This window comes from Lissotriton vulgaris, chromosome 2_1, assembly GCF_964263255.1.
Source record: "Lissotriton vulgaris chromosome 2_1, aLisVul1.2, whole genome shotgun sequence".
NCBI lineage: Eukaryota > Metazoa > Chordata > Amphibia > Caudata > Salamandridae > Lissotriton > Lissotriton vulgaris.
This window is the reverse complement of record NC_141687.1, coordinates 1,585,589,573-1,585,611,283: the sequence shown is the minus strand read 5'-3', so window position 1 is coordinate 1,585,611,283 and position 21,711 is coordinate 1,585,589,573. Positions and strand designations below refer to the sequence as shown.

The 21,711-nt window shown below is 44.5% G+C and overlaps 1 protein-coding gene across 1 annotated transcript in view; it reads left to right on the top strand.

Moving 5' to 3' along the window:
* LRP1B (LDL receptor related protein 1B) overlaps window positions 1-21,711 on the top strand; it is a 3,669,685-nt gene that overhangs the window by 3,614,426 nt on the left and 33,548 nt on the right. The window contains exon 88 of the mRNA XM_086955170.1: window positions 12,956-13,032. Coding sequence (XP_086811296.1) covers window positions 12,956-13,032 — 77 coding nt within the window. The remainder of the gene's footprint in view (window positions 1-12,955; window positions 13,033-21,711) is intronic.

Below are 21,711 nucleotides of genomic sequence, written 5' to 3'. Positions count from 1 at the left end.
TGAATTGTGGTGTACCAGAAACTCACCTCAGGACCTAGAAAACCCCAACCAGCTAGCATCAGTGTCACATTAGCTCTCGTCCTATAGCAAAGTAACCAATGATTAGTCAACCTAGAACATGCGACTTAGGACCATCTCAGGAATGGTGGGAAGTGAGAACACTCTTTGGTTATACTCTCATACCAGTCCACAACAGGAGTAAATAAGAGACACAGTAAGGTTAAAATATTTATTTTAACAATGTGATCTCATGCGCAGTATCTTAGCCAACATAAGCAGACATATGATTAAAAATACTATGGTCAGCATGGTGCCAACTCCATAAAATACAAAAGCAGGAATCATATTATAATGATAGTGCAAACAGGTGATTAAAGCGCCTAGTTTAAACACCCTCCCTATGTAGGAACTATGTATTACAAAACTATAGAAAGGTCTCTTGAGCTTGTTTTGGGGGACCCCATTACCTGTCCGCTCAGTAAGTGTAAATTACATCTGGATCGGCTAGTTTCTCTGCATCCCTGGAATCTTCCAAGTGTTATAAATTATGGCAAGTGTGCTATGATAAAGGTGCCAGAATCCTACTCGGGTTGCAGCTGCCAAAATGTTGTGTCTAGAATGTGTTACATGGACATGCCGATAAACAGGCTCACATGTTATGATAACCTTGACGGCTCAGCATTCACTGTACAGACTGGGGGCACGATGCATGTCTAGAGATGTCAAAAAACAAACCCTTTCTCATGTATATACCTTCTTGAAAGCTAGCGTTGCAAAAACAGCTAAGCAATGTTGTGTGCAAAAAGCAGCAAAGGTAAAATGGCGTTTAACCTTCCAATAAGCCATGCTAACTTAACATGCACGCAAAAGGAGGCCAATAAACCATACTACAGGGGGAATTCAGTCCTTTAGCTCCTGACTGGAGTTCTACGAGGGTGCATCATCCTCCTCGGCGTCCTCCTGGTCCAGTGGGTCAGTCACTGCAGATCCTTCAGTGCGGCTAGACCCAACAGCCCCAGTTTCACTTCAGTTCTGGGCAACGGCCTGAAGCCTTTGATGATTTAGTCCAGACACATAACGGCATCCCTCCTGGCATACAGGTTCACCACTCAGGCATTCACAAGTCCTGGCATGCTGGTCACATAACTTCTTCATTGGTGGCCCCCTCGGTCATACGGGGTCATTAGAACAAGCTGTGTGGGCTGGGTGCCCTCCGCATAGTGCGCAAGACTTAGCTCAGTCAATGGTGGCCCTCTCCTAGCTTAAGATGATTGATGAACACTGTCTTACACATGGGCTATGCCCCGATCGATGCTCCGGCGAACCCTCACACCTTGAACAGGGAGACCTCATGCTAAGGCTCTCATTTGGACCTTGCGCACTCTCTCCTCTTTCTCACAGGGCAAAATGTTCTTTAAAATGTTCTTCATAAGCAGGCAGGTGCTGGTGCTTCAGACTCCAGAGCAACTTGTCTTGCTTTCCCTCACATAGAAGAGAGGCGTGTAGGCCTTGGACCCCAGTCCTAGTCACAGGGAGAAGTCTTTCAGAGCGTACCCATCTCGCACTGCCTGATTGCTGCTTGGCCGATGACACATTTTTGGGGACTCAACCTCCACTTTTTATAGTCCTTTTTTGATTCAGGGTCTGGGTTGTTGACGTTTTATGTTGGGGTTCTGCTTCCTTTGAAGTGGGCACTTCTCTTCATTTCTCTTCATGAAAGATGTCTGACACAGCAGGAACGAATCCTAGGTTGATTGTTCACAGCACAATTCATGGGAATGACCAGAGTTCACACCTGTATGTCAGCCACAGATGTAGGTGCATCAAAAGGTTCATTCCAGACCCCAAACACTTTGCTTTATGATTCCTTTAGGAGCCCCATCTCCCTTCCTGAAATGTTTCCAGTTTCCTTACATGTGATACATCACTGAATCAAAGAGCTGTCTATTGAAATGCAAGGGGAGTCTCTTCCTTTTGCTCCCAGTGTGTCCTACACCCAGCTCACAGAATGCAACAATGAGCAATTCCTCTCTTCCTCATGTCTTCAGCAGTCAGGCCTGGCCTTCCCAAATTGAACCAAGGGTCCTCCATGCAATGTACCATTTCAGCACCCTGTAGGTGCAGCACTGCTACCATTATGCATTGTACCCGTACATGTGCATATGATTTCAGTACTAACATTCAATCTGCACGTACTGTTCAGTACTGAAGCTTTTCTATCTTTAACCAGGATATGTTATTTACAAACACACACTTTGCCAGAGCACACACTCACTATGTACACCCTCGCAACACTTCATCTTTTGTATATTGTGCTTCACATAGGCACATGTACACCCTGCACATGCTTTCTCTGGGCACGCACTGCACAGCTCTGCATCGCTCATCTAATGTAGTTCTTTCAAGCATATATACACCCAGCACATGTGCTAACCACACATGCACTGCACTGTACTGTTTCATTCTTGTACTATGTTCTTACAAAAGGCACACATACAAATAACGCAGAGTCACTACTCCTTCACTGCGCAGCACTCCAGATCTTACCTGACATAGGAAAATGTTGAAATAAGCGCACAGTAGCAGAACTGTTAAACAGTTGAGTGAGCCTTTCAGCTCCACTGCAGTGACACTACTACTAATCACTAAATAGCATGCTGCCACTGCGTGCTAGTGCTACCTAACTCCTCGTGAAGGGGGTAGCCTTCCCTCCCAATGATTGTAGAGCTTTGGTTGCCACTCCTAGTTCAACAAAGCTGCAATCTGTAAGACAGGACTATGTCATGGTGCACATGCATGATCAGTGTTCGCCTATGACAAAAAATCTGCATTTGGGATTCAGGCAGCAGGACAATTGGGTAATCAGGGCAGGGGTACACATCTTTACCATACAGAGGGGTTTTCTATCCCAACATTGCAGTTCCCCACAAATTCTAGAACTGCCCCTAATCATAAATATGACGATAATATGTATTTAAGGCAAACTTTGCCAAGTTTTTTAGGACATTCAGGATCCAGGAATGGTACACCACCCTGCACTCCCAAAATAACTAGCCTCATCCGTGCTCATGACGAGCTCAGCTCGTCGTGAGTCAGGGTTGCGCTGTGCTCATGACGAGCTGAGCTCGTCATGACACGTGCGGTGTCACACGCGGGGATAATTCCCCCGCTGTGCTGAGCGTTCTATAGAAATGGGCGTGGTCATGACAAGCTCAGCTCATCATGAGCTTAGCGCCCCAGTGATGCGTGATGAGCTGAGCTCATCACGAGCATCACAGCGCTATGTGCGCCCCCCCAGCACAGCGGGGGAATTAGCCACGCGGGGAAGGGGTTAAAAAATGTTTTTTTTAAATGTTTGGGATTAGTATGTTTTTTCTGAGTGGCAGTGGAGTCTGAGTTCAAGTAACGCAGCTATAGACATCAGCAAAATAAGTCAGTTTTTTTAGGTGCAAATTTGATGTCTCTATGTTATATCATGGGGTCTGCCCTATTACAGGCGAAAGCCTGAGGCACATAAATAGGTACTGTTTTTATCGGGAAAAGTTTGGAGAAAACTAAATTATACAGTATTTGTTAATATCAATTAAATTTCTCTCCATGTTTTGCTTTCAAATAGAAGCCAATGTGCAAGCAAGCCCACATTTTGGTAAATGCTCTCTGAATCAGATGATGATATGGAAAACCCCAAATTCAGAGTTGTACAAATAATTACTATTCCGAGGCTTAGAGTCCTTGGCACATGGCCTATTTACAACAATGCAGATGTTTCTTTCCTACCCATTTTTCATTCTTAATCTTTTGCCATATGAATTCATGCATGACTGGTACACAATAAAATGTCATTATAGGCTGCAGTTCAGATTTTGAGTCCAAGTTTCACTTATCTTTGGACAACCAATACTAAAGATTACTGTGACCAGAAAAGTCTGTCATGAGTAAATGGGGGGGAACATGGCAGCGATTAGCTAGGCGGTCACGGCCAAAGACGCCGTCAGGAGAAAGTAACGCCCATTAAGTGGGGAGAACTGTAAGGAGAGCCACAAATCGGGATAGTGTACCGTACTGTACTGCACTAACAGGATGCCAGAGATATGGGAACACTCAGGGGGACAGGCAGGTCTTCTGGAGTCCCAGTGGTTGATTGCAGACCCCCAGGGACGCAATGGAAGGAGGCAGCATCAGAGCTCCGGCATTGCTGGGAGGCCAGCGTAAGGACTGGGGCAGAGGCAGAACCAATCAATCAATCAATCAATCAATCAATCAATCATTCATTTGTATAGCGCGCTACTCACCCAGTAGGGTCTCAAGGCGCTGGGGGGAGGGGTCAGTTACTGCTTGAAAAGCCAGGTCTAGAGATGTTTCCTGAAGGAGAGGTGGTCCTGGGTCAGCGTAGGTGGATGGGGAGGGAGTTCCATGTCTTGGCTGCCAGGTAGGAGAAGGATCTTCCTCCAGCGGTGGCTCTGCGGATGCGTGGAACGGCAGCGAGGGCAAGGCTGGCCGATCGTAGCTGGCGGGTGGGTGTGTGGAAAGTGAGGCGGCTGTTGAGGTACTTCGGGCCCATGTCGTGGAGAGCCTTGTGAGCATGGGTGAGGGGTCTGAACGTGATCCTCTTGTTGACGGGGAGCCAGTGCAGGTCTCTCAGGTGGGTCGAGATGTGGCTGTTGCGAGGGATGTCCAGGATGAGTCGTGCGGAGGCGTTCTGTATGCGCTGGATACTTTTCTGTAGTTTGGCAGTGGTTCCCGCGTAGAGGGTGTTCCCATAGTCTAGTCAGCTGGTGAAGAGTGCCTGGGTGACTGTCTTCCTGGTTTCGGTGGGAATCCATCGGAAAATCTTACGGAGCATGCGCAGGGTGTTGAAGCACGATGACGATACAGCGTTGACTTGTCTGGTCATCGAGAGGGAGGAGTCCAGGATGAAGCCCAGGTTTTGTGCGTGGTCTGTTGGCTTGGGGTTGGTGCCCCGGGCAGGGGGCCATCAGGAGTCATCCCAGGCGGAGGGCTATGATCCCCAGATGAGGACTTCCGTCTTCTCTGAATTCAGTTTTAGGCGGCTGTTCTTCATCCACTCGGCGACGTCTTTCATCCCTTCTAATAGGCTGGCTCTGGCGGTGGCGGGGTCGTTGGTGAGGGAGAGGATCAGCTGGGTGTCGTCGGTGTAGGAGAGGATGTTGAGGTTGTGTTGGCGTGCGATGGCTGCGAGGGAGCTCATGTAGGCGTTGAAGAGGGTGGGGCTGAGTGAGGATCCTTGTGGTACGCCGCAAATGACTTCGGTGGCCTCGGATCTGAATGGGGGAGGCGGACTCTCTGGGTCCTTCCTGCGAGGAACGAGATGATCCACTCCAGAGCCTTTTCTTGGATTCCGATGCCTGCCAGCAGCTCCCTGTGGAAGCAGAGGAAATGGCTGGGGGTCGGATCAACGTACCAGGAGTACAGAGGTGGGGAGAGTTCAGTAAGAGAGTGAGGTTTCCCTTGCATATGGAGACAGGTACTGCCACGGAAACTGATCCTGGAGACAAACCCTCCATGTATACTTTAAGGACCAGAAATGCAAGAGGAATAAAGACAAATTATTTTCTCATTTTATCAGAACCACCTCTAGCACCAGCAAAAGGAGCCACAATTACTGTTAAGGGAAAGCGTGGTCCACTCTCTACATTTAAAATCACTCCCTCATTAAAATCATTTTTTCACATACTACCATGTATGCAGAAAGATGGTGGTGCAGACCCAAACCTAAGAGCAGATAACCTCAGCACTCGATTGAATGATGATGGAATTGAAACAACTATAAATAAAGGCACCAACCATGGTGACGGATCCCCGAAACAGAATCAGAATCAGTTTAGCTGTAATTCTATGGCATCTCAAGAAGACGCTCCTCTATTTCTTGTCAGTAACATGTTTGCTGCGATGGCACTAATAGATGGTTCAGGAGTCCTTGAAAAAGCCGAAGAAGCTGAACAAGTTGAATCAACTGGGACTGGCGATGGGCAGAGCAGTATGGAAGTGGTAAATCCTAAAATGACTCAGGGAGGCTCAGAAGATTCGCTGGTGAGTGTTTTACTTGGCCTGAAAAGCGAAATGAAGCAACGCTTCAAAGTTTCAGAAGCAAACCAGGTAGGGACACAAGCCTCCTGCTTGGAGTTAACCCAAAAACTAGACACAGTTACCCTTGGTACAAAGAGGTTAGAGGAAGAGGTGGTCATGGTAAAGCATGATATGTCAAAGAACACATCTGATCTCTCTAAGTTAACTAGACAAAATACTTAAAAGAAGATCTTGAGAGATAGGGATACCATTCTCGAAGGAATAATCTGAGATTTTTTAACATTCTGGAGGCTGTAGAGGGGTCGAATATGAAGGCTTTCAACATCAAGTTACTAAGGAACATGGTCTTAAAAGACGAGGAAGGGTGTAACCTTGAGTATGAAATTCAAAGAGCACATAGAAAGCCCTTCTATTGCAACCCCCAAAGGTTAAACCCAGGATGATGCAGGATGATTCTTGCAAATTTCCTCTCCTATAACCATCAAAGAGGAGATTCTCATCAGTGCCCTAAAAAACGGTCCATACTTAGTGGATGGCTACTCATTGCTAGTCAGCTATGACTTATGTAAATCTACAGAAAGGAGGCAATCGGAGCTAGGAAATATGATGGAGGAGCTAAGGAAGCTGGGAGTTAAAGTTCAATTAAAATTCCTGGCAATGCTACGTATTATATGGGACAACCAAATGTATAATTATCGTGCAATAGAAGAAATCGAGTCATTAATCGATATGACAAAAAATGTGAGAGATATCGCTAAGTGACCGACATGGAGTAATAGGATAGTTAGCTCTCCCAGCTCTCCAATATATACTAAATCAGTTTATATTCCATGATGGTGCGTCCACTAGGCATTGTCATGCCTAAAAAGATAGGGAGGGTTCGTTGCGATTGACAGGGGGGGGAGAATAAAAAAATCCAAAAAAGTCCTCAGAACCTTGAGAGGGTCTGTATAAATTATGAATGAAGGAGGGTGAATTAGAGAGGAAGCAATAAGGCTAGAATCCCTAGTATTGATATACTCATATGGACTTTGAATAGTCTTAATTCAAAGCCTAGACAGAGGGTAGTGCTGAAATATGTGGAAGATATTCAGGCACAAATTATGATCTTACAGGAAACACACCTGTTAGCAAGTGAAAGTAAGGATCTGTTTGGTAGGTGTGGTTTCGTCCAGAACTCCACAGCTTCTACCCAAGCACAATGTTGCAAGGGTGTTGCAATCTCAATAAGACGAGGCAGTGGGATCGAGCTTAGGTATTCAAGTAGCTCCCGTAGGTGGGTCTTAGCTCGGTTGAAGTGAGCAGGTAGCGATTTTATATGCACTCGTTTTTATGGACCTAATGAGGATAACCTGCAGCACATTATTGAATAAGAACTAAGATTGGTAGACAATTCCGCTCCTGTGATTGTGGGCATTGATTTTAATGTATTGTTGGACCCTGTAATGGATTGATCTACATGAAGGGATAGTGCTCCATTTTTTCAAAAATGAGGTATGCCATGAAAAGTTTGATGCAGGATTTAGGCGTGGAACACGTTTGGAGACATCTGAGTGGGAAGGTGAGAGGATGTTCATTTCATAGTAAAAAATATCATCATTTTTCAAGATTGGAATATTTCTTGGTTGATAGGTGTCTTGTGTCCAATAATATCTTCCAGCCCACATATCGGACAATTCTGCAGTTATGACGGTACAGGCCCAAGGACCACAGCGCACCCTTCTTCTAGATGAGGGGGTGGTGATTGCCTTGAAATAGGCTGCTTTAGAATATTTCTTACATACCAAAGACACTACCTACCCAGGAATAGTTTGGGACACCTTTAAGGTCCTAAAAACCTTGGCTGCGCTAAAAAGTAGAGAAGAAAGGGCAGAATTAGGAAAGACTGAAAGGGAACTTTGACATTTCGAAGAAGACTTGCATTCTATACATATGGAAATAGAAAGGGAGGGGATGGTAGGAAGGTTGGAAGAGGCCCAACTAAAATTTAAGATCAAGTTGGATCTAAAGGGTAAAGCAAGGTGGCAGGCTGCACATGCTAGGTAATTAGAGTATGAAGAGAAAGCAGGAGCACTGCTTGCATGGAAGTCTAGCTTGAAAAGAAATAGAAATGAGATAAAGGAGTTGAGGTGGTCATCAGGGGAGGTGCTTGATAATTGGGAAGACATGCAGAAGCATGTAGTATCACTTTTTGAGCAACTTTATAAGGAAGATGTTACCCCTGATCCCCAAAAGCTTAAAAGTTGGCTTAAGACAATTGGTCTCCTTGCATTAAATGGTGAAGGGGAAAAGAAGATGGAAGCTATAATCACTCAGGAGGAAATTAGGGGGGGGCAATAAAAAGAGCCAAGAATGGGATGCTGCTGGCCTAGATATTATCCCCTCAGAAGTATGCAAAATTCTAATAGTGGAAGTCTTTCCTGTCTGGGAAAACTTGTTTAACATGGTATATAGAGGGGAGACACACTTTCCGGAACCATGGAGAAAGGCCTCCATAGTTTTGATGTTAAAACCAGCAAAGGATCCGAAAAAGCCAAGTCGTATTGACCGACATCCCTGCTAAAAGCAGACTATAAAAACTTTGTTAGCATTTTAGAGGGCAGTCTGTCTAAAGTAGCCCCTCAGCTTTTCCATGCGGATCAGAAGGGATTTATCCATGGTAGGCCGATCCATGAATTGATCTAGGAGCTAATAAGTAGTACTGACCTGGCGACATCAAGGTCGGTCCCCTTGGCAATAATTACGTTGGATGCCGCCAAGGCTTTTGATTGTGTGTATTGGAATTATCTCTGGGAAGTATGGTGGTCATGGGGTTTGGGCCACGTTTTGTAACAACATTAAAAGCCTTATATCATCGTACAACAGCTAGGATCCTTCTTAATGGTGCCCTTACTCGGAGCTTCCCGATTTCTAGAGGGACCCGACAGGAGTGACCTATCTAACCACTACTGTTCGATATGTAATACAAACTATTGGTCAGAGGCTTCATCAGGATGAATGGACTACAGCTTTTTGTGCAGGTGCATATAATAAGAAAATCACGTCATATGCGGATGATCTCATCATCTACACAGCAGACCCCACTTCACCGATTCCTAGGGTGAAACGAGTTCGGGGACATTCTCTGGCTATTTGGTAAATAACAAACAAAAATGGGATTCTATGTTCGAACATCCCAGACTGGAATTGTAGGGTACAGAGAGGGATCAGGTATCTTGGAATAAATATTATCAATTCATTGGAGGAAATTTCTCAGCACAATTTAGAAAGGGTACTGAAGGAAATTGAAAAAAAAAATTCAGTTGGAAGAATTTACCCCTTTCATTATATGGAAAAGTAAATGTAATCAAAATGGTGTTATTACCCTAGTTGACATACCATTTTAGTTGTATCCCTCTTACGACAATGGATTCACTGGTGAAAGAGAGGCTCTCATAATACATCTTTTTTCAATTAAAGATCCCAGGTTAAGTGACCCTTCGGAGGACCCATTGGGCATTGCAGCACCGGCCCAACAAGAAGCAAATGCCCTTTGATGAAGCATGACTTCCCCTTGGGCATGTGTGAGGGCAACATGAGACAGTCTTGTTGACTGCCCCATGCCCTTGCTCTAGTCTAACACAACCTGCCTATGTATATTTTCACCTCTGTAGTAACAGTAACCCCTATTTTGTTATTTAAAGTTCCATGACTCCATGATGGTCATTTGTTACGAGGCTCTTGTATCGAACTGGCCTTTTTCTATTTCGTGACATTTGCTCATCCCCAACTGATTCTAAACTGCAAGAAACAGGTTCGGGCTACTTAAGTGGAAATATTTCAAAGTATTGCTCGGCATCTATTTTAGCCCTAAACTAAATACTTTTTTATGTATTCCATATCAGCCGTAAGGTGAAACCCCCCCAAAAAGTTAACATATCTTTTCAGAATTAGGGTTTCCTTTACACACTCAAAAGTTGATGAAAGGCATGAAATCATATTACTAAATGTTATCATGGCATTACTGCAGTATTGGAATGTGATATTATGATATTGGCAGGGGAAGGTATCCAGATTAACATCTGCTAAATGTCTGTACTAAATCACATATGCGTACATCTGTGAAATACTATGTGGACAAATTTGGAAATAGAGTAGGCCTGGGCAGAGTTTGTGGAATTCCACATAGTGACCAAAAACCTCTGCCATGCTACGGTTAGTTCCACAAGTGGCAGAGTATGATAAGTTGTGCTGGTTACGCTGATTTTATACGCCAGGTGTTTGTCCTGCACAGGAAAATCAGTACAAACAGCACCACGCACAGCGCAAGAGGGTGCTGCTTCTTTATGGTGCCCTAGTAGATATTTTACTTGAGCGACTGCTTCCTCAACTCAAGAGGACGTTTTCTCAACATGAACAGTAACAATCAGCTGCGACTGCCCACGATGAGAAATCTTACTGAGAGATGATCTGGAGTAAGATTTTAAGTACTTGCCAACATAACATTGGCAGGATAGAAAAAACTCTGCTCCGATTTTTCTATGGAGAGCGCAGAGTGGGAAAAAGCTCTACAAACTCCATGAGCAGAGCAGAATTTCACGTCCAGGCCTAAAATATAGTGGTAAATGGGATTAGCAAAAGCTTTCCCCATGAAATTTGAGGTAATAACTCACCTGTCAATTGGAGCCATGCATTCTTGTATTGAGGGTGTTAGCACAGGTTTAGGGCATTATTTCACGTTTGGCGGTCGCCTGGACTGCCATAACTACAGGGGGTGGGCTAATCGTAGAGTGATGGCAGTCTGACCACTGTATTACGTGTTGGGTGGATAGGCTTTAGGAAGACCGTAGCTGAACTTCTGAGACCGCCAGCAGTTTGCCGGGTTCGTGGTTAGGGAAAGGCAGCCATCATAGGGCGGTACAGGAGAGCTGCTCCGCCATCCATATTACGATTTGTCTTTTCCACAAGCTGACCATGGTGGTTCAACAGTCTACTACAAGGTGGCTGTGACAATGGATTTGGAGTGCGTGCTCACCCATTTCTTGTTCCCCCAGGCAGAGTATGACATGGATTCCTTTCTTCAGGTCCCCATTCATAGCAGGATTTTTACCCTGAGGATTATGATCCTGTTTGCGACGATATACAGGTGAGTCCTTTTCGTACCATTTACCCATTCCCTGGACTCCCCACATATGGGCCAGACCCCAGCAATAAGTATATAGTATTTTTCCTCATGTATCATGCATATGTCTGCATCTTACACATATGCAGTCGAAATGCACACACGGGCATTGATATATTTGGAAAAAGTACTCACAGCTGCCCCAAGATCTCTGCAGCTGCAACCTTACCACCGGCACCGTGGTCAAATCATATTACGGAGGACTTTGGACCATCAGCGATGTGGTCTACTGGCAGGCTCAGACACGGTTCTTGGACAGTTGGACCGCCAGACTCGTAATCAGATTTTTAGACTCTAACCCCAAAGGAGGGCCGCTGTGGTAAACACAAAGGAACATGATATGACTGTACAAGTGGCTACTGTTCAGTGTTAAAGATATATATTATCTAAAGGTAAATTTGCAATGAGCAAAAATCGGACTTTACTCACTATTGGAGCTTTTCTCCAGTTCTTCAAGTTTTAAACATGGCAGCCTACAAAGTGCTATTCTTGTTGCAATACCAAAAGATTTGAACATGAAATGTATATCTAGTGTTCACCTTTCACTAAGAATGTTAGCATGGAGTCAGTTTTTTGCTTATTTATTTATTTTTCCTGCGGTATGCTTAATATGTTTACAACAGTGCATAGCACATTGCCTTTTCTCGTATAAGACAGATGGAAGATCAAGTCCCAGACTTTTATTTCCAAATATGGAGACAATTCAGTCTGTTATGCCATCACTTTTTCTTTTTATCAATAACGCAACTTTAGCCAATTCTTGGAATGCAAGGGTGCTGCTGGGAACTTTTCTTAGTGGAAACAGAATTATTTCAGAGTTAAAATTTTGAAATCAGAGAACATAAATACCAGATTTTGCTTTACGAATTGAACAGTAAATGTCAGCAGGACACTTTTACTGAATAAAGCAACTACAAAAAGGGATGGATTTTTTTCCACTAGAGAGTGCTGCTCATAAAAATATTTTTCAAAAAATAAATCAGCCATAGCAGGTTTGAGGGCACCTTCTTTGCCTACCAATCAGCGAGTTAGCACCCAAGTGCTCTACTTCTGCCCCATTCGTGGACCATACATTGATAGATGTTGTGGTGGCTTTCATAGAATCATTCTGCACACACATCTAGGGATCACATGAAGACCTGCCCGTGCCTGCTACACACATCCAAAGTAAACCCCGGGTAACTGCTTATCTATTGTTGATCAGGATATGCACTGCCACCATAGAATTTTTTACACTGATTTATTGTGAGGAGCCAGTGCTCATAAGATATGCCCTACTCAGCAGGCACTGCTAGACAACCCAATATATTATGTGAGTAATTATCTGTACTACCCAGTGGAAGTCTCTACTTTCAACATGGATTTAGGATCATTTCAGTTGCTAAGATCATGGAGTGTTTAGGCTGTTCTTCCATTTTCATTTGTGCTGATCTTGAATTCCAAGATCGTTTTAAAGAAGAAGTATTATCACTCCATTTCATTTAGTAATAATAGATTCACAGAAATAATGTAAAAAAGGTGAAACATAACTAAAACACTTTTCTGACATTGCACTTTTGTATTTCCTACTTTTTGAACTATGTTTACCAAAACAATATATTTAATAAATGATATGTAGTTCTCCCAGTGGGTAAAATGAACAATCAATTATGTAATGTTTGTACAGATATTTCTGATCTCTTTAGCAGATTCATGTGATAACATTTGCCTTCCATTTATTTTACCATTTTAATTGGTTTCTTTTAGGTGCTCAGCCAACTGGTCAGGAACGCAATGTGAGCGGCCAGCTCCCAAGAGCAGTAAATCTGACAATAACAGTACAAGTAAGTATCCCAAATTAGCAGCTGCTACTGTTCCGATTATACAGTTACATTTATACACATTTAGCAGAGAATTGGTCAGACAGGTATTTTTGATGAATAAGAAATATTTTCAATGCTTTGCGGGGCATATTATCAACAACTAGCGATATTTATCGCTAAATAAGCTTAGCGACATTTTTTCATACAGTAATTCCATGGTTTAACTTGTCTCTTTACTACTATGCTTTTGAGGAAATTGATCTGCAATCAGATCATCACTCAGTTCTACATTTCAACAAACATTTAAACCCTACACTTTAGTTAGTAGAACACACATCGTAGGAGCTTCCAACCATCTTGCAGGGAAATGTTAGGACGATACTTAAGACACTCCTAGAAAGGTTGGTCATTTTCAGATGATTGCTGTTTTCTAAATGCCTGCTGCATATGGGCATGCTATATCCTTCTATATAGATCTTTCATATTGTAATTTACTGATATGTTGGTTATTTGTGTGTTCTGCTCATTTTAACTAATTGCTCACTGAATGAGTAAGTAAGTAGTTTATTCCACGGTTATCAAAAACCATTACAGACAGAATTGAAGGACGCTTCATTAGTTCTACATGTGTTCTTGTCTGAGAATACTGGAGCCCTATCTGGGACAAATAGACCCCTACACTATAAAATTAAACTTTTATCACAGGGTATAAGTTGGAGCAAAAATCTTCAATTATGGATAAGATTATCATCATCAAGTTCCTCACAACTGTGTCTCTGAGCTTCAAAATTTATCGAATTTTGATCTGAATCTTCCTCCAGTGTCTTAACTGCATGTAGCATAAATGTCAGGAATCTCGCTTCCAGCTGTGGTGATTGTGGGGATAAGCAGGCCAAATTTGCTTCCTGGCATGTTCTTATCTGCAAGAAGACTGGATGAAGCCAGAGGATCTTCAGCACCAATAATGAATATTTGTAAATGATGTGAAATGATGACTCCGCTGCTTCCCCACAGCGTCTGCAGACCCACTCTGATGATCCTGTTAACCCGCCAAAGTGGTACTTTTTGGGATGAATTATACCACACCTAAACCATGCTAGATCTTTTTTACTCCAAAGTTTTGCGGATAGTCCAGAAAACGTGTAATTCTGCCTTCATTGCATAGAAGTGGAGTCGAGTTGATAAAGGCAAGCCTATTTACAGCTTCAATGTTGAACTCTTTCGAGATTAATTTTGCCTCTTTCAGAACCAATCTACTTATTGTTTTAGGAGGAATGGGGGATTTCTAAAGATCTCTAGCCTGTAAGGTACCCATTGAGGCTCTCAACCAATTGTGCCATTTTCAGTTTTCATCTGTAAGCACTTGCCAAATTGTGTGTTTGAAAGTGCCTTTACTTGTGTTCTTTGCTTTTAAACCTTATGCCAAAAAGCGCGCTTTTAGAATCGAGTTTTGCCTGAGTAGATTGAATTCCAGTTGCAAGCAAACTGCTGGAGCAGCATTTGGAAGTGTGAATAGTGATAACATTTATTTTGAGCTTGATCCAGCCATGACTCCAAGCAATTTCTGAATGTGAATGCTCCATACATTAAATTTGGCATTAGCTTAAAGTTGTTGACCTTACAGACCTCAGATAAGTTGGGATCATTCATTTTTAGTATCAGCTTGCTGCAAGTAAAACTCAATGCCGCATGGGCGTTCTTCTGGGAGGATACGTGGACAGTATAAGTGAGTCATTCGTTGAAACAGGCGCCCAGGTATTTGATGGATTTGACTCTTTCCAGCTTCCTATTACATAGATACCAAGCTCATTTGGTACTTTACTACTTAATACTATGATCTTGCTTTTGGCGCTGTTTATTTGAATTTTATTTATCTTGTAGTATGACTCCTAGGCAGTCAGTGAGTGCTGGAAGCCAATCTGAGTATGGTAACAAATTAGCCTTGTCCGCATAATGAAGCAGTTGCATTTTCAGACCAACAATTGTCAGTGGGAATACTCACGCTTTTGCTAAATGTGCACTGATGTTAGGCAGGTTCAAGTTAGGAGGAGGGGGAGCCAAAATGCAGCCTTAATTTACCCCCCTTGATGTTGCAATCCTACCCAGAGTGACCAAGTTAGAAGTTATCCGTATATGCACCCAAGTAGAGGCTGATTATGGTGTTTCGCTATGGAGTACGCAGACAATAGTTTTGCAGCTTCAACCATAGTAAGCTTCTGATCACATGATCAAAAGCAGTAGAAAAGTCTCCGATTACTGTAAACAGAGGGGAAGCACCTTTTTCCATTGATGCTTCCGACAGAGCTGCCACTGTCATCAGGTTGTCCTTGGTCCCTGATCTTTTTTGGAAGCACGTTTGTGTACACAGTATTAGCTCATTAACTGTAACCCAATGTTTCTGCTCTTTAAGAAGGACTTTTGCGAATGCTTTACCATCCACATCAAGCAGGCAATTTTCTGGTAAATCTCTAGGGCCCTTCTTATATACGGAAATCAGAATGGAGCCTTGTCAACTTTTTGGTATGGTGTTAAAAATCAGACAGTTCTTAAAAAGTTGGTAAAGAAAATCTGCCCACTCACAAATGGCTGTTGTAAAAATGACTCCTGGCAGGCCATGTGCAAATACTTGATTTCAGTTAGTACTGTGTGCAAAAACGCATGCAGATATAGTGGCCTTGCTGCCTCATACATTTTTAAGCATTACTTTTCTTGCCCGATTTTGTTTTAGCACCCATAGCTTTCTCCTGTACTGCTTCCTAATTTGTAGGAGGGTGGATTTTGTGTATTTATTGGTGAAATGTTGAAGTGTTCACCTTTTTTTCAGGTGTCTGATTTCATCACTAATTTAGATGCCATTTTTAAGAAATGGGTCTCTAGTTGGCAGTGGTTGGCATCCTGTCCAAGTAGGAACCCTCACTCTAGCCAGGGTAAGGTGATTATACAGCAAGATAAACCCTGCTCACCCGCTTGGTCACTTGGCACGGGCAGTCAGGCCTATATCAGAGGCAATGTCCCAAGCATTTGTACATACACACACAGTAACATTGTGAAAACAATACAAAAGGACACCACACCAGTTTAGATGAGTAACCAATACTTATTTCAATAAAAAAAAATCTAACATAAACAAGAAAAAATATTACTTTACAAAGGTTAAACCAATTCAGTCCATAGGATTCAATGGATCTGTCCCTTTTAGCACAAAGTACTGAGAATGCGTAAAATAAAATCAAATACAAGATGCAGGCGCATTGGAGGTGAGGCACTGGGAAAGCAAAGCGATGTATCGGTTCCTTACTCCCAGGTGAGGGAATGCCTTGGTTCCTTCTTTCCAGGGGAGGTGATGCTTTGGTTCCTTCTTGCCAGGGGAGGTGATGCTTTGGTTCCTTACTGCGGCACAGGAGAGGTGATGCGTCGGTTCTTTTCTGTCAGGGGAGGTGATATGTTGGTTCCTTACTGGAAGGGGAGGTGATGCGTACGGACGTTAAGAGTTGATGCCTGGGTTTTCCTGTTTAGATCACCAGATTCTACTTCCAAGGGCCCAGAAACTGGATTTGATACCACTTAGCAAGTCAGGGCTCTCAACAGATGAGTCCAGGCACTTGTAGGTGAAGTCTTTGATGGTCCTCAGGCTTCTTAACAGGAGACAAACACTAGGAAGGCTTTGGAGAACCTTAGAGAAAGCACAGTCCAGTCCTTTCACTCCCAGGACAGAAGCAGCAAGCAGCAGGCCAGCACAACAAAGCAACCAGCAGAGTAACAGTCCCTCCTACATCATCCACTGCCATGACTTAGCTGCCCTCCTCACACTCAACCCCGGTAGGAACAACAACTGCCAGCTGTCCACGCCAAAACCACCCACGGCCAGTTTTCTTGCCGCCACTGCCGCCAGACCTTCCCCACCATCTGCACCCCCACAGTCACTGCCTCTTCATTGGACACCAACAGCACCAAAGCTCTTAAGTGCATCCTCCTCAACGTGCGCTCCATGCACAAACATGCCGTAGAACTCTGGGACCTCCTCGACAATGTTTCGCCAGAAATCACATTCTTCACAGAAACCTGGAATAACGCCACTTCCACTACCAACATCACCACCGCCATCCCTGATGGATACAAAATCCTGAAGAAGGAGCATCCCAGGAGTTGGACTCGCCATTGCACGCAAGGGCTACCTCCAACTCTCCACATCCACCATAAACGACCCCTCCTCCATCACAGAACACCTTCACTTCCAGATCCAGACCACCCCATCAACCACGCAGCATGGCACCCTCACATACATTCCCCCAGGACCTCGTGCTTCGTTCACCATGAACATCGCTGACAGCATCTCACCCCACGCCAATGCCTCCTTGGACTACATGCTTATCGGAGACCTGAACTTCCACCTAGGCTACCCCAGTGACCCCAACTCTACAACCCTCCTGGACAACCTAGCAAACATCAGACTGAAACAACTCATCACCACCCCTACCCACAAAGCAGAACACACCCTCTACCCCATTTTCGCAGGTGGGAACATTTGCTTCAGCCACACCATGCAACCACCATGGACAGACCACCACTGCGTACACTTCCTAGTCAATAAACCCAGGCAGCCCAATCCTGCACCAGCCCTCCATGAAGAAACGGAGCAAAGTCACAGTGGAGCATCTCAACTCCACCCTCAACCACAATGCCCCTACCACCCCAACCAACGCCAACCCCGCAGCCAAAGAACTCCACAAATGGATCACCAACTGCGCTGACGAGCTCATGCCCCTGTGCAACCCCGACAAACAGCACCCCAGGAAGTCTGCCTGGTTCACCGCCGACCTCCGAGAATCCAGATTAACCTTTAGATGTCTCGAGAAGAACTAGAGAAACAACAAAACCTCAGAAGATCTCATTGCCTTCAAGAACTCCGGAATGCCACCAGCACATCAGATCCACCAAAAGGATCTTCATCCAGAAAAAAATCCTTACCAACTCCAGCAACTCCAAGGAACTCTCCAGCGTCATCCAGGAATTAACCGAACCAGCAGCGAAACCACGAACATCACCCCCTCCCAGGGCCTCTGCAACAAGCTCAGATCCTATTTCCATCTGAAAATCAAGGGCCTCTACGACAACTTCAATGACCAGACACCTGACTCCAACAATGCCAGACAGCCAACATCTCCTGCTGGAACCCAGAAACCATTGAAGATACCTAATCAACAATGAAAGGCATCCACTCAGGAGCCCCCACTGACCCTTGCGTCCTGCACATCTTCCACAGAGCCGACGCTGCCTTCACTCCGGAACTGCGACTCGCTATCAACGGCGCCTTCGAAACCGGCATATTTCCCGCTGACTGGAAATGTTCAGAGGTCAGACCCTTTCTCAAGAAGCCGTCAGCAGATCCTACAGACCTCAAGAACTACCGGCCCATCTCCCTCCTTCCCTTTGCTCCCAAAATCACAGAGAAGACCGTCAATGATCAACTAACAAAATTCATCGAAGAAAACTCAATCATCGACCCCACCCAATCCGGATTCGAGACCCCTCTACTTGCCACCACAGACGACATCCGCACCCTCCTCAACCAAGGACACAAAGTGGCCCTGATCCTACTCGACCTCTCCGCAGCATTCAACACTGTCTCCCACCACAGACTCACTGCCATACTCCACGACGCTGGTATACAGGGAACCACCTTCAACTGGCTCTGCTCCTTCATCACCGGCAGAACCCAAAGAATCAGATTTCCACCCTTCCTCTCCGAACCCACAGAGATCAACTGGGGATCATCACTGGAGGATTGAGTTGGAGTTTAAAGGAATGACTGACGTATTGCCATTATGACCTTCAGGACAATCTCCAACTCTCGAGAACATGAGTAGGCACAAGAATGTTTTTCATGGCCCTTTTTTGCCGGATCTTCCCTGAAAGTTTTGCCTTCTTACTCCTATTTTTTCTGACCTGTTTTTGATGGCTTTATGACTCTTGGCCTTTCACCACTGCTAATCAGTGTTAAAGTGTATATACTCTCTCTATAAATTGCATTTGCAATTGATTTAAACATGTGTGGCATATTTGATTTACTGGTAAGTCCCTAGTACAGCACACTGTGTGTGCCCAGGGCCTTCAATTCAAATGCTACTAGTGGGCCTGCAGTGTTACAGCAAACAAATGATGGACGGAATGTTGACAATGCAAACATTCTCCCCCAGTCAAAAGATCTGGGTTAAATACATCGTTATTTTGCATACTACGCCACCCCAGCTTTAAGAACATCACTAATGATACCCTTGAGTCATTAATAAAGAAGTATATCTACTCTTCCTTAGGAGATGTGGTGGAAGCAGTGGTACTGCTTTCTGATTCAATCATCAAGGCGGTTGACGAGTTGGCTCCTCCATCCTTTAGATATTCAGCTCGCCGTAAGCCCACTGCCCCGTGGTATACGGAATCACTAAGACTTCTACGACAAGGCTGTAGAAGACAGGAAAGAAAATGGAGGAAAGCGTGGGATCCCATTGAAAGGAAAGTACATAAGGGTCTGTTAGCTGACTATAAATCTAGTATCATTAGGGAAAAACAGCAGTACTTCTCTAATCTCACTACTTCTCTCACCTCCTCTAGGGAGCTTTTTAAGATTGTCGACTCTCTTTGCTCCATACAGGTTCCTGATCCAGTTGTGGGCTCGCAGGAGCTCTGTAACAACATATCAGAGTTTTTTCATAAGAAAATTGAGGACATATATCTCGCGTTGGAAATCCAGAGAAAGTCTTTAGGCGATTCCTCTCTCCAAACCCTGATCAATCTAGAAGCTTGGACAAGAGACCACTCTAATAGTCTAACGGACTTTCCGTTACTTACACTAGAAGGACTTGAGCTTTTGCTCGATAGGATCAAATCCTCATCCCCTCTTGACCCCTGCCCTCTGAAGATATTGAAGGAATGTAGACTGACACTGCTCCCGCCGCTTTTAGAAGTCATGAATGGCGCTATAACCCAGGGAACCTTCCCCCTAATATGGAAGAGGGCGATAGTGAAGCCTCTACTTAAGAAGCCCACGCTGGATCCGGAACAGTTGAAAAATTTTAGACCTATTTCACTGTTGCCTGCTCCTGCTAAGATTCTTGAGTCCCACCTCAACTGCCATCTTACTACCTTTCTGGACTCATCCGGGTATCTTGACAGCTCCCAGCATGGGTTCCGAAAGGCACATAGTACTGAGACAGCTTTGACTATGGTGGCAAATAACATTCGTATAAAGGTGGACGCTGGCCAAACAACAGTGGTGGTGCTACTGGACCTCTCCGCGGCGTTTGACACCCTGTCTCCCTCGACTCTTACATCTCGGCTGAGGGAGGCAGGGATTTCTGGTATGGCTCTTAACCTTCTGCACTCCTTTTTACAGCATAGAGAGCAAAGAGTCAAGCTAGGTGAATTTCTCTCCCCTGCTATGTCCTTGCAATGTGGGGTTCCACAAGGGTCGGCTCTTAGTCCGACCCTATTTAACATTTATGTCGCCCCCTTTGCAAGGCTAGTAAAATCTCAGGGGATGGAATTGGTGTCATACGCCGATGACACTCAAATCATGGTGTCATTGGCCCACTCAGTTTCAACATCTGCCACCAACTTCAGGATCTGTATGCAGACAGTCTCTGACTGGATGCTGCAGAATTCCCTGAAGTTGAATGGCGATAAAACTGAGATCCTGGTCTTTGGCAAAGACCAGGACATCTGGTCGGATGAGTGGTGGCCGTCCTCGCTGGGAACCTGTCCATCTCCTTCCCAGTCTGCAAGAAATCTTGGCGTAATTTTTGACACCTCCTTGTCCATGACTCTGCAGGTCAACCGTACGGTTGCCACCTGCTGGGGGGTGTTAAAGATTCTTAAGAGGATTCTTCACTATCTCTCTCCCTCAGCACGTAAGCAGGTGGCAGTGGCATTGGTGAGTTCAAGGTTGGACTATTGTAATGCGCTTTATTCAGATTCCAACAAGGGGCTCATTCAGCGACTGCAGGTCGTTCAAAATGCGACTGCTCGCTTTGTTTTGGCACTCCCCAATGCCTCATCTGCTACGATGGCTAGAAAGAGTCTTCATTGGCTCCCTATTCATCTCAGGATCTCGTTTAGGATCCTATGTCTTGCCTATCGAGCTTTGGCAGATGATTTTTCTGATCCCCTTGGTGCTTTATTGACCCGTTACCATCCTTGTAGATCTTTGAGATCCTCAGAGATGAATTTGTTGGTTGCCCCACGTGCCAAAAGGGTACGCTGGGGAAATAGAGCTTTTTCCATTGTTGCTCCCAAACTATGGAACTCGCTGCCCCAGGAGATTAAGATGCAACCTTCTCTATCCTCTTTTAAAAAAGTGCTTAAGACCTGGTGTTTTGTCAAGGCCTACCCGTAACAGGAGTACATCTGACAGCTGGTATTGTTTAGTTATGCGCCGTGACGCCCAGCGTGCTTAGATGCGCGATAAAAATTGCTTTTCATTCATTCATTCATGTCACCCGTCTTCAGCTAGGCTAGCTTGAATACAGTGGTACAGTGAGCAAGGGACTCGCGTCTGGTCATACCCATCCCACTTAGGGCGCAGGGTCAAGACTTATTTGCATATGGATGGCTCCAAACTGGAATAGCATGGTGAGCAACAAAATTATGAATTTAGGGCCACATCTCTGTACTGGGTGAATGTATGATGTTGTTCTGCATTCTGTC